This window comes from Elephas maximus, chromosome 2 (assembly GCF_024166365.1).
Source record: "Elephas maximus indicus isolate mEleMax1 chromosome 2, mEleMax1 primary haplotype, whole genome shotgun sequence".
NCBI classification, from domain to species: Eukaryota; Metazoa; Chordata; class Mammalia; order Proboscidea; family Elephantidae; genus Elephas; species Elephas maximus.
The window spans coordinates 211,083,697-211,098,102 of record NC_064820.1 but is presented as its reverse complement, the minus strand read 5'-3'; the positions used below and the strand labels follow the sequence as shown (position 1 = coordinate 211,098,102).

Below are 14,406 nucleotides of genomic sequence, written 5' to 3'. Positions count from 1 at the left end.
TACTATGTTTGAGCCCATTGTTGAGGCCAGTGTGTCAATCCATCTCATCGAGGGTCTCCCTCTCTTCTGCTGACCCTCTACTTCACAGTTAAGTATTAACCAAAAACCAAAACCAAATCTGTTGCCATCGAGTTGATTCTGACTCATAGTGTCCCTGTAGGACAGAGTAGTACTGGTAGAACTGCCTCATAAGTTTGCCAAGGAGCAGCTGAGGGATTCGAACAGGGTAATCAATCAATGTGTACGCTACCTAATACAAGCAAGTCTGTGCTAATGGCTCTGAATAGAAAGATCACTTAGAGCATGACTCCACCTGCCAGTATTTCACATGCTAGGTGGGGAGGCAGAAACACACAGGGTATAAAAACACCAGCCAGAATGCTGCAAATTGCGGAAAATGAGTTGAAGTCATGTCCGGTCAAGGGGAGCATGAATTCTCCCTGGTCGGAAGTTAAGGAAAGCATCACAGAGAAACCAAGATGTCTTTATTGAACTCTGAGAGCCATCAGATGCTAGCCTATCTTATTGGAAAGGCATGAAATGTAAAGTTCCTCGTGGAAGATTCTAGGAGGTGCTGGTGAAGTGTCTTCATGTGTCTTTGATCTCCATGCAATTCAACAGAGCCTCAGAGCTGTTAACCTTGAGCTTGATTTATGTCCTTGGGTTAATTCCTTCCTATCTCAACCCAAAACTTCTTGGGCCAACAGTGGACTTTTATGATTTTTCCATAAATATCTATCTTTGTAAAAGGTAGGCATTTGCATTCTATAACATGCCTTTTAACTCAAAGATAAATTATGCACATTCCTACATGCCGATAACTACATCATTATTATTAATGGGTGTGATCTAAACTGGTTAATATTTAATTTAGTCAATCTGGCATTGTTGATCATTTAGATTGTTTCTAGTTTTGTTTGTTACTATCAATAGCAATGTTTCAATTAATGCCCTTGCAGAAACTCATATTTTCACATTATTATCTAATTATTTGTTTACAATAAGTTCATAGATGTGTGATTTCTCAATCGAGTGTGTATACTTTTAAAAGATTTTGATAAAGATTACCAACCTTTTCCAGATAAACTGTTTTTTTATATAATTTTTATTGTGCTTTAAGTGAAAGTTTACAAATCAAGTCAGTCTCTCACATAAAAACTTATATACACCTCGCTACATACTCCTAATTACTCTCCCCTAATGAGACAGCCCACTCTCTCCCTCCACTCTCTCTTTTCGTGTCCATTTCGCCAGCTTCTAGCTCCCTCTACCCTCTCATCTCCCCTCCAGGCAGGAGATGCCAACATATTCTCAAGTGTCCACCTGACAGATAAACTGTTTTAATTTACACTGACACCAGCAATGCATAAGAATGGCCACTTCCTCACAGTGGAAATCCTAAATGTTACTATCATCCTTTAAAAATAGTTTTCTTTTTACAAAAATAATATACATATTTGTCAAATGGATTCAAACACTACTCTAATGTTTTCTTCCAGAAATGCATTAAATTCCTGTATTTGAGTCTTTGAGCCACCTGGCCTGCAGTTTGAAAGTGCTTTTACCTCTTTTACCTTTAACTTGCAATTTTGTTGTCTTCATGTATTTATTGTAAAATCTATTCTTCCCACTTCTTTACATTCTCATTTTATTTTGTGAAACCTTCACATATATGCTGTTTTTTTTTTTTCCCTCTCTTGCTTTGAATTTTTTTTTTTTTTTTGTGGAGGGGGCTATTTCTAGACCGATTACTGCTCTGTTGATCAATTTGTGCATTTTTCTATTGATCCTCCAGAGGTTTAAGTGCTCTCAATTTTTAACATATTTTTCCCTTTGAACACATAACATGCACTCTTTCTTTCAGATCAGATTTAAGATAATTTTGTCAAGTTCCTCTGAAAGAAAATACTGTTGAGGTTTTAATTAGAATTGCATGTTATTTAAAAGTTAAATGAGAGAGAGACAGAGATTTGACAGGTTTAACACACTGGGGTTCTATCCAGGAACAAGGTGTGCATCAGTGATTATGCCTTACCGGTTTACAGTTTTCCTCATCTTTATTACATTAGCACATATCTCATTGTTTTTTGTTGATATCGTGAAAACTGTCTTATTTGGTCGTGATTTTTTTTGCCTATTTTTAATATAAAGAGCTGTTAATAAACTCTTACTAAGTTAAGTAATAAACCATCTTGCTAATTGTCTTTCCTCATGTTCAATTAGTGTTAGTGCAGGCAGATCCTTCTTTGATCCCTCAACAAACATTTTTTGAAGTCTTGGTGCTAGAGAGGCAATGGTGAGGAAAACCAGTTTATGGTCTAGAGAAAGAATTGATCACCAACCACACAATCAAGGTTACAATTGTAATGACATGAGGAGGAGTTTAACACTGTCTCTGACACCAGGGAAGGTCCATGCAGGAAGCATATGTGATCTGAGACCTAGGGTGGTAGTAACCAGGTGAAGAGGAGAAAATTGTGCTCTAGGCGGAGGGAGCTCTTCATGTTAGGCTATTTCCTGGGAAGTACATGCCAAAATCTGACACAGGCCTGGAGATCAGGCAGCTACAGGCCATATTCAGGACTTTTGTCTTTAGGTCAAGAAAAATGTGGCACCTTGAAGGGTATTAAGCAGGGAAGGGAGGGGATTTATATGAACAGGTTTACAGGTATATTATTCTTAGTCTATTGTTGGTTTCCATAACTAATATGTGTTTATGACTTTTTTCTTCTGTATTTATAAATGAGAATGCTTTATAATTATGGGGGAGTTGTAATCTGGACACTGTACAAGTTTATAGAATAAATGGAAAATTAATTCCATATCTTTCTATACACTGAAACAATTCTGAAATTACTTTTTCTTAGAAGATTTGCAAAACATGTTTTTTGATCTAAGAAACTCTGTGGGATATCACTCTATTAAGTTTTTTCAATATTTCCAAATTTAGGGGGGCTTAGTTTTTTTTAGTTTAGCATTTTTCCTAAGTCAATTTAATTATATATATGTATAGTGCATCTCTAGAAACACTGGTGGCGTGGTGCTTAAGTACTATGGCTACTAACTAAGAGGTAGGCAGTTTGAATCTGCCAGCTGCTCCTTGGAAAGTCTATGGGGCAGTTCTACTCTGTCCTATAGGGTCGCTATGAGTCGGAATCAACTCAATGGCAGTGGGTTTGGTTTGGTTTTATAGTGCATCTCTATATATAATTATATATGATATAAATATATGTGCATATATACATGCATACATATAAATTATATGCATGTATCTTCTTTATTTAAATCTCCAGGTTTATTAGTACAATGTTGAATATAAAACTCTTACACTATAAATATTTTGCTTGTCTCACATGTGTGGTTAAAATTTTTTCTTATCCTTAATGTTTTTTTTTGTCTTCCGTTTCTTTCCTCTCCAGTATCACTAACAGGGTCAAAAGATAAATCATTTTATTCTCAATTTAAAAGAGTCAGTTTTTTATGTGCAGTCTACTTACTCTGGAATCCCTGAGTATCTATTTAAATCTTTTATATTCTCTTCCTCTTAAGTAAATCTGTTTTGTGGGTATTTTGCTAACTTATTGGTTTAAATGTTTTACATCACATACTTTTTATAACAGTTACATTACTGAGTGCTGTTAAATGCCCTCTGGATGCCTCTTTGGCTGTATCCCATAGACTTTCTTATGTAGTGGATTATGGTTAAGTTCAAGTTTAGGCTTCCTATTGGTCTGACTAGTGCTTTAGGGCTATATTGAAGTGTTTCTAAGTCTCTGATTTAGATGTAAATCTGTTATTTTCTTTTATTTCTGATGTAATTTTGTCAAAACAGGATGTCATTTTGAAAATTAACTGGTTATATTAAGCATACAAAAAGCTTCTCCTTTTAAAATTTGTAGTACAGAATCACTCTTTTAGCTCCATTTATTATATTTCCTTACATGCACACACACACACTCTTACACACACACATACATATATATGTTGCCATCAAGTTAACTCTGACTCATGTGTGTCAGAGTAGAACTGTTTCATGGGGCTTTCAGTGGCTGGTTGTTCAGAAATAGATCACCTGTAGGTACATATATCACTCTCATTGTTTTTTAATCGTATTTTTTAAATTCTATCTTTTCCATTTTGTACCTTGTTTTGCTTTCTTTAAAAGTGAATCTATGCTTTAAAAGGGATTTTTCATCCCACTTATAACATCATTGCTAAAATTGACAGAGTTGTTTTTTCTATAATCTCACTATATGCTTGTATTTTTAACCTCTTGCTATTATACTCTGCATTAGCTATTATACTTTCCAGTGTTTTAGAATAAACATGCACACACATTCTTATGTCCCATCTCAATACTACTAATGATTTTTTTATTCCTTTGAAAAAATTTTCATACACTGCAGTTCTCTTTGTGTTTGAGTCATGCATGAAAACCTATCATTCTGGCTCATTTATCGAGAGGAAAGTGTTCGATTATCACTACATTGAATGTTTACATTTGACCAGCCTCACTAGAATGTATGCTGTGAGTGGCTTTGTTGACTATCTTCAGCTCCTAGGACACTTCCTGGTGAAGAGCAAGCTCATGGTAAGTGGTTGGTTGAATGAATGAAGGAGTACAACTTCCTCATTTTCCATTCTATGTAAATGGAATTGGTTTTATTTTTTTTAATGTAGATAATTTACATTACATTCTCAGACCTTGCTATATATCATTGTTGCTAAGAATCATTTTGAATTCTACACAGTTTTTTTTCTGCAATCATATTTGCATTATTTTTGCAGACGTGCCTATGTGTCTACAGAATTCTGTGTTTATTACTGATAATAGTATACAGTTTCTTCCAGATTCTTAATTCTCAATTTGTTTTCTCTACACAAATATCCGGATGTATCTTACTGTTTATTGCCCTTAATGTATTTCATTGTATTTCTTTTCAATTCACATTACTGACAATTCGAATGTATCTGATAATATTCATAATGACTTTTATTAAGCACTCATTACATTCTAGGCACTAGTCTAAAATATTGACATGTACTTCCTTGCAAACTGTATTCTTTCTGTTATTACAGAACGGATTGGCAAATTGAGTCCAAAAGAGGCCAAGTAAATGAAATGGTCTGTGGTCACACATTTGAGTGGTGAAAATAGGATCAAATACAGGAAAATTCTGGCTCCAGAGCCCACACTTTTAACTCCAATAGCATGTTTCTTCTGTTCAGGTGCTCTTTCACTCTCAAGAAGATGTTTGTGGCCAGTCAGCATTTTATTCTGTAGTAGATGATTTTTTTTCCTTTTATTCTGTTTTGTACTTTTGAATGTTTTCTTCCACCCTCCAGCCTTCTCTTTTCTCCCTTTCTCTCTCTCTTCCTCCATCCCTCCTTTCTTTCATTTGTCCCGACCTCCATTTCTTTCATCTTCCATTTTCTTCAAATTATTTTCCAAGAAATATATATATATGTGTGAGTTTATTATGCATCTTTTTTAATTAAATGAGACCTACCCACATATAAACGAGCCCTGGTGGCACAACAATTAAGCAGTTGACTGCTAGCCAAAAGGTTGATGGTTCTGACTCAGCCAGCAGCTCTGCAGGAAAAAGACCTGGTGATGAGCTTCCATAAAGATTACAGTCACAAAAACTTTATGGGACAGTTCTACTGTGTCACATGGGGTCACTACAAGTAGGAGTCAACTCTACAGCACTCAACAACAACATCCACATAAAAAATAATTTTTTTCCTTTCACAAAAATCTTGTTCTCTTCTATTTTTTCATTAATAATCCCTTGTATTTGTGAAATCACTCTTTTAAAATGCCAATTATTTACATTTTGCTTTTGTATTCTCTTTATTTCTTTGTTATCATTTAATCTTTTGCCTTTTTCATTCTCTGGGAGTGCTGTTCAAATTTCACTCTCCACACATGTGATACAATTTTCATTTTATCATTACCATTCTTTGTTGCCTCTCCTGTAATTTCTTAACCTGCTACTGTATCTTTGACAGTGTGACTATCCCTCCCCTTCCCTTCCAGGAAACAGTGCAGTAACCTAACTGTGTGTTTGTCCTCTCCTGAAGAGTCCTCTAGCATTGTCAGCTTTTCCTGCTCCTCTTGGTTTTATTAAGGCCCCTTCTGATTCCAGGGATCATCACAGGGAAATCACAGGCTGAGTGGTACCCCTTTCTGCCAGACTCCCACTGTAAATACGGGCAGGATAAACTACCATTCCACCCTTCCTCCTCACTACCTAATTTGCTTAGCCTTTCCCAGGCTGACAGTGAAGACTGCAGAGTGATGTTTTAATTTCTTTGAAAAAATTAGGAAAATTTAGCCTACATTTTCCCTTGTGTCTACATATTTCCCACATTTCTGAATTAGGCCTACTACTCATTGTGCTGAGGATACTCCTCTGAGCACCTCCCTTGTCTGGTCTCTGCACAAATCTCTACCCCTCTTATGCACAGCTGTATATGAAAATTGATTCTGGGGCAGGGAAGACGGAGGGTGAGAATGGGAAAGAAGACCCTGCCCCAGAGCAGATGCTGATAGAGAGAGGGCTGTCAACCCTTTTTCTGAGTGATTCATAGATCACAGGCTTAGTACAATGTGGTGATCAATGCGTGGGAAGCTTTTCCAACCGGGGAATAATTAGTGTCTATCTCTTCCTATTGCCCGGGATTCTTAATATTCAATGTCATTGAGTGGTTGAATTTGTTCAGTGGGTCTACAGACATGTAATGAGAAATCAAGAGGGTGTGTACTTGTACTAGGGAGTTTGTAGGCATCTGTAAATTAATTTTTAGATCCTCATAATTCATGCAACCCTGTTATCTAATGCCTTGCTACTGCTCCTCAGTGTCTATGCTGTCAGTGAAACTTAGAAATGATTGTCTTCCTGGAATGCATTTTCCCCAAACCTAATCTTTCTTAAGTTCCTGTCTCTTGCTGAGGCTTCTCACTAATAACAATTAATAGCATGCTCAGGAAGACTTTTCCAAGATTCTAGGATCTGAAATAATTCAGAAGATAGTGTATGAGAGTAGTGGGTCTCCCATCCTAGGGCCCTGTTACAAGTTCAACAGGTAATGTGTGCTCCTCATCATGCTTCACATTGGTGAATACACACAAGTGGTTGAAAAATGGAAAAGTTCATATAGCTACAATTTATGGTTGTCTGCAACACCAGAATTACTTCACAGCCACAGAATAGCATTCTGTACATATAACATGATTCAATAGTTGTATATATCTCTCTATCTATCATCTATCTATCTATCTATCTATCTATCTATCTATCTATCTATCTATCTATCTATCTATCTATCTATCTATCTATCTATCTATCTATCTATCTATCTATCTATCTATCTATCTATCTATCATCTATCTATCTATCATCTATCTATCTATCTATTTATGTATCTATCATCTATCTATGTATCTATCATCTATCTATCTATCTATCATCTGTCTATCTATCTATCATCTAGCTAGCTATCTATCATCTAGCTATCTATCAATCATCTATCTATGTATCTATCATCATCATCTATCATCTATCTATCATCATCATCATCTATCTATCATCTATCTATCTATCTATCATCTATTGTCTTTCTAATGACATTTAATCATCACAATAACCCATAAGGTAACTGGGATCCTTAACCCTTTCATGCCCAGTGGTACATATAGCTACCATGAACTTTCTTAGCCTGTGGTGTTTATTGGAAGCTGTGGTACCATTGGGTGCATGCTGCCATAAGGCAGGGGCCTTTATGACTGTTTGAAACTGAAGACATGGGTGTGCGCCACAAATTACGGTTCTTACAGGGTACCATATGAGGTATCTGAATTTTTGGTAGAAAAAGTAGAAATTTTGAAGAATTTTGTTTGTTACACATATATACCAATAAACCCTAGTGGGGACTCTGAATATAATTAGTGGTACTTCATATGTACCACTTAACATGTAAGGTAGGCTTACCACTAACAAAAATTCAGACACACTCAATGATTGAGAATGCTTCCATTAATGAAAAACACATGGTATCAACAAAAAATTCAAAGCAGAAAATGATTGGGTCACCAAAGGCTTAATTATGGACCAGGGAACTGGCTCTAAGATTGTAATTTACTTGCATTAGGACACACTGCTTGTTAGTACTGGAACTAGGTATTCTTAGCTCAAGTATTTCAGAGTTGACAGTCAGCACAGAGATCCCCTGCTACAAAATATTGTTCCTGGACTAGAAAACTGGCTGCCACTTGTGTTTACTTCTGACTGTATCACCTGCCTCTTTTTATGGTAACATACAATCATTAACATTATGTCCCAACAATTAAAAAATCACATTTACCTTTGAGAAAAATGAAACTAATGGGAATTTGAAATGTGCTTTCCTGTTCGCATTTATATTCAGGATGCAAATACTCCACTCAAAGCGTAGGGGTCCCTCTGCCGCCTGAAACTTTTCCCAAACCATGACACCTTTGAGAATGAAAAGAGGCAGGATAAATGCTAAATACAATGGATGCTGGGACAATACAAATGGCCTCAGGCTAACTCAGATGTATGTTTCCGTCATGTACATACTTCAAGGCAATGAAAATGTAAAATAATAAAAAAAAATTGACACAAATATACAAAATGAACACAAGAAAAGGCAAACAAACAAAAATCAGACTGAACACATTTAAGTGGTAAACAAATTGCTACAGGTTGTCAACGGCAACTCCAGATTAGTGATAATATATAAATAATGGAGACCTCCTTACACTGTCCTACAAGTCTTACAGAGGTGACTACTGACACATCACTGCCCTCTTATTCACAGTGCTGTGCCTACAGGGTCTTTTGTTTCCTGAACATAACAAGCTTCTACTTGCTTAGGGATCTTACATCTACTCTTCATCCTGCAGGAATGCCCTTCTGTCAAAATCTTCATGTGCCTGCTCGTTTTGTCATCCTTCATTGTATTTTTAAAAATGTTCCTCACAACACTTATTTGCATTACCTAGAAGCATTCTTTACTTCTTTGTAATTTGTTTCCTGTCTTTCTCCCACAACTAGAATGTAAGTCAAGTAGGACAGCATCTCCAGAGCTTAGAACAATGAGTAAAGGAATCCCCATAAATACTGATTGGGTGTGAGAATGAGTGACAACAATCAACAAATGAGTGAAACATCAAATAAGGATGGTTAATGATCAGTCGGATTATGCTAGATACAATTCACCATCCTTTTCAGTGGTGTCTACAATGTGATAGTTACTTCTAGATGAGGGCGATCAATATCAAAGTTGTCCTGAAAATTTTCAAATTCAATCAAGCCTCATACTGAGATGTATGATTATTTGAATTGATTGAATCAATTGTTTTTGCAGTTTTGTCCACATTTTAAATATTCCAAGCCAAGTGAAGAATCATCTCTGGGACCCAAATTTGTGCAAAATAATTTAACTCCCTTAAAGCAAGCAGCGACTGACAAATTTTCATTCATTTTTGTGCCAAGTGGACTTAACTTTCAAATTGCAATCAGGGGTGGATTAACCAGTAAGCAAGGAACACAGGGGCTTGTGTTAGTTACTAATCTGTAGTGCACAGTTTCACAAGGCTTTAACCACATCAAAAATATGGTGAAAAATAGATGAAATTGTGTACTACAGATTAGTAAATAACCACAAGTAAGCTCCTGTGTACCTTGCTTATTAGACAATTCATCCCTGACTGCACCTCAACTAGAAGAAATAGACAAGGAGCTACAAATCAACATTCTCTCCCCAAAATTCTTAATATTGGTTATAAAAATAATTTTAATCTAATAATTCTTATTTTTTTAATTCTTATGCAGATATCTTAAAAATTAATTTTATCTACAGCAGTTTTCATTAATGCTCTACTTCTCTTCTTACGCCTCCAGGTCAAAATCAACCATAATGGATGAAGATAACAGGACCTTGTTTAGTGGCTTTACCCTCATTGGGCTCTTCCCACACCATAAAGCCTCAAGCTTCCTTTTTAGTTTCATTTGTGCCATCTTCTTCATGGCCATTGTAACTAATGGGGTCATGATCTTCCTAATCCACATAGATCCTCACCTCCACACTCCCATGTACTTCCTACTTAGCCACCTCTCCTTCATTGATATGATGTATATCTCCACGATTGTGCCCAAGATGCTGGTTGATTATGTTTTGGGAAAGGGGACCATCTCCTTCATTGCTTGCACAGCCCAGTACTTCCTCTACATGGGCTTTGTGGGGGTAGAATTCTTCCTGCTGGGGCTCATGGCCTATGACCGCTATGTAGCCATCTGCGCCCCACTCCACTATCCTGTCCTTATGAGCCGACGGGTCTGTTGGATAATCTTGGCGAGCTCTTGGTTTGGGGGTGCTTTGGACAGTTTCCTCCTCACCCCCCTCACCATGAGCCTCCCATTCTGCGCCTCCCACAAGATCAATCACTTTTTCTGTGAGGCTCCCACCATGCTGAGACTGGCGTGTGGCAACAAAGCTGCCTATGAAATGGTGATGTATACCTGTTGTGTCATGATGCTGCTTATCCCCTTCTCCGTGGTGATTGCTTCCTATGCCCAGATTCTCATCACTGTGCATCAAATGAAGTCAGCAGAAGGGAAGAAGAAGGCCTTCACCACCTGTTCTTCGCACATAATGGTGGTGACGCTGTTCTATGGGGCCGCTTTATACACTTACGTGCTTCCTCAGTCCTATCACACCCCAATCAAAGATAAGATCTTCTCTGCCTTTTACACCATCCTCACCCCCTTGTTAAACCCCGTAATCTACAGCCTGAGGAACAGGGATGTGACAGGGGCCTTGAGAAGGGTTTTGGCAAGATGTAATGGGGCCTGTGGTGAAACAAAGGAATAGCTATGACTGTCTGAATTCTTTACACCTTGTCAAGGGAGTGGGGGTTCTATTATTTTAGGTATGGATATTGTGGACAATGCAGGAAGCAACCACCAATGCCAGCTGTGTTAAAACGTATATCAGCAGTACTTTCATCAAAATTTGTCAAAAATCTAAAGTCATCAGAACATTTACACATGAATAATGCCAGTGTTCCATAAACACCACTGATGTTTATTTCTTCTTTGCTTCCCTTCATTCCAATTCTTCTCTTATACTACTTCTCTGTACTTATATATATTGTTCCCCAAATATCTGGTTATAATTATATACTTTTGCCACCTTTAGTGGGTGTTTAACCTCACAGAAACTGACTATCCAAGTGATTTTGATCACATTGTTTAAACTCTCCATCGATAAAGTTTATGGAAGTTTCAGGGATATAGAAATTTGAAGTACATAGAGACTGAACTGGCATAAACCTTAAAGGGAATGTCTCCATAGAGTTTCACCAAGCCTTAGAATATTCAGATATCCCTTCTTTGGGTAGAAAATGAAAACATTCCTCTTTTATCTCAATTTGGAGGTAGAAACAAAATGAGTCACATGTATTTTGCAGAAATTAAATGGCTTCACCTAAAGAAGCAAGGATTCTATGATGTTATTTTTGTTGTGTTGCAAATAACTGTTACTTTGAAAGACACATTGAAGGGTAGATGAGAAGGAAGTGCCCCATAACTGGCAAGTTTCAGTAATCACTTTAAAGCTCCTTTTCCAAGTCTTGAGGTTAGGTTTACCATTATTAGACTTCTCAATTGTAGTGGGAATATTTACATTAACTTTTCCTTCCAAATAAGTAGTGAACAACACTATTTTCTCTTTGGAAAATAAGTAGACTGGCAGGCAGACAGGCAGATAGACAGACAGACAGATAGACAGATTGATGCTGTCAAGTTGACTCTGAGTCATGGCAACTTTATACACAACAGAATAAAACGTTACCCTTAGTCCTGCATCATCCTCACAATCACTGGGGTGTTTGAGTCCATCATTGCAACTATTTTGGCAAACCATCTCATCAAGGGTTTCCCTTTCTCTCTACTTCACCAAACACGATGTCTTCCTCTAGTAATTGACCCCTTCTTATGTGTCCAAAACAATCAAGTTAGACAATGCTCTCTTGTGACCCATAAGGTTTTCATTGGCTGATTATCAGAAGCAGGTTTCCAGGCTTTTTTTTTTTCTGGTTTTAATCTGGAAGCTCCACTGAAACCTGTCCACCTTGGGTGACCCTCCTGGTATTTCAAGTACCAGTGGCATAACCTCCATCAACACAGCAACATGTAAGCCATTCCAGCATGACAAAATGACAGGTGGTGGTTTTCTTCTCTACAGGACTGAAAGTGTTATACCCGGTTGTTAAAATCCAGGATGTTAGGTGAAAGTCTTTAACCAGATGGAACAGTCCACCATTGGATGCTTTGAGTTTCACTCAGTTGTTTTTCAGGAAAGCAGAGATTCCCATCTAATGGGGCAGGGCCATCTCATGCAAATCAATGGGTGTAGTTTTCCCCAGGCTCTCTCTCTCGAGGCTGTCATCTCCTTCAACTTCATCAGACTGGCTTAGATTGCACTATGTCCCAGGTGATGAGAGGGAGCATTTCCAACCTGGAAGACAGTGAAGTAGAAGAAACCCAATGAACCCAAAAATTAGAAGGGGCTGAGCCATGAGAACTGGGCATCAAGGTCAGCTCCACATTTAAAGACCATGTGAATTTCTGTCAATCATGTAATGATTCTGATGTCCAATTTCCTCTTCTGTAAAATTTGAGTTAATACATCTTATTCCTGGAAAGGTTTTGAATATCAAGTAAAACGATATATGCAATATCCAAAAACCAAAAAGCCACTGCTGTCGGGTTGATTCCGACTCATAGTGACCCTACAGGACAGAGTAGAACTGCCCCTTAGAGTTTCCAAGGAGCACCTGGTGGATTTGAACTGCCAACCTCTTGGTTAGCAGCTGTAGCACTTAACCACTACGCCACCAGGGCTTCTGATATATGCAGTAGTACTTCTTATTTCCAATTGTTTTTAACTGTGCTTAACAAATTTTTTTAACAAAGGAGGTTGCTTTTGATATTTATAATATTCAAGCTTTTTTTTTTCTTTACATTCCCCTTATCTCTCTTCTCACTACCCCTCACACAATTTTTTGTTATTGTTGCTAATTACACTATGATATAGAGGACAGACATAGTATTAATATCCTACTACAGGTTTGAAAGTAAATTTTATGTGAAAAATTAGAAAAGGAATAGAGAATTCTTCAAAAATGCATAGCAGGTAAAATAATTTTTAACAAGTCCATATTTCCACATGATAAGCATAGGACCACCTTTGAGTGTAGGAGTAGATTGCGGACTGTGAAGGTATACACATACAAGCTGGCAAAAAAATGATTGCCAAGTATCTTAGCTATCTAGTGCTGCTATAACAGAAATACCACAAGTGGATGGCTTTAACGAACAGATATTTATTCTGTCATGGTTTAGGTGGCTAGAAATTCTAATTCAGGGTGCTAGCTGTAGAGGAAAGCTTTCTCTGTCAGCTCTGGGGGAAGGTCCTTGTCTCCATTCAACATCTGTGGGCCCAAAATTCCTTGGAAATCCCCATGTGTCTTGTCACCCCTCTTCCCCTGGGTTTAGTGCAGGGACCCCATGTCCAAAGGACATGCTTTGCTCCCTGTTCTTGTTTCCTGGTGGTAGTGAGGTCCCTTCTGCCTTCTCCTCCGCTAACTTCTTTCTCCTTTTTCACTTGTAAGATGAAAGGTGTGACTCAAGTGTGACTTGAGTAAGAGTGGTAACTTAATTAAGGGTGTGACTCAAGACACACCCCTCCCTAAACCTGCCTCATAGAGGTTTTGGGATTTACAACACATAAAATGGAGGATAGCTGTACAATATTACAAAAAGGAGAATAATTACATCAGATCACAAAATGGAGGATAATTACATACTACTATGAATCATGGCCTAGAAAGTTAACACATATTTTTGGGGCCAGAATTCAGTCCATGACAACAAGAGGTTTAATTCAGCCATCATTGCTGATACAAACTCTTATGGGATGAGCAATCATATAGGGTAATTCCTTAGAGTAATGAACTGTATCTGTCTCATATTAAGGAAAGATTCAGGCATAAGGATGAATATGTGCATTAGATTTGAAATCAAGCACAGGGTGAGAAGGCTCATTTCCACCTATGTTGGTTGACATAGTTTTAGAATTTCCAGACATATAATGCAAATAAAAAAAAGCCTTAAGTTTATAAAATAAAGGAGATAAAATGTTTATTTTGTACATTTGATGACTGTGTAAACACAAGGTGATCTTCTGCAAAATTATTTACTAATTACAGGTTGTAGGTTGGTGAGATTCAAAAATAAAATAATATTTAAAAATCAACAGCTTTCCAGTTTGTCAGAAATAAACATTGACAAACAGAAATGAAGAAGCAATCAA

At 37.3% G+C, this 14,406-nt stretch overlaps 1 protein-coding gene across 1 annotated transcript; it reads left to right on the top strand.

The window, feature by feature from the left end:
* The first annotated feature begins 9,948 nt into the window (after positions 1–9,948).
* Positions 9,949–10,902, top strand: LOC126068139 (olfactory receptor 2T6-like). The gene has a single exon (XM_049870532.1). The coding sequence runs from the start codon at positions 9,949–9,951 to the stop codon at positions 10,900–10,902; it is 954 nt and encodes a 317-aa protein (XP_049726489.1).
* Positions 10,903–14,406: the final 3,504 nt, after the last annotated feature.

Bases quoted from the DNA above. Each gene is read 5' to 3' on its own strand.
- LOC126068139 (XM_049870532.1), top strand. From the start codon at position 9,949: ATGGATGAAGATAACAGGACCTTGTTTAGTGGCTTTACCCTCATTGGG.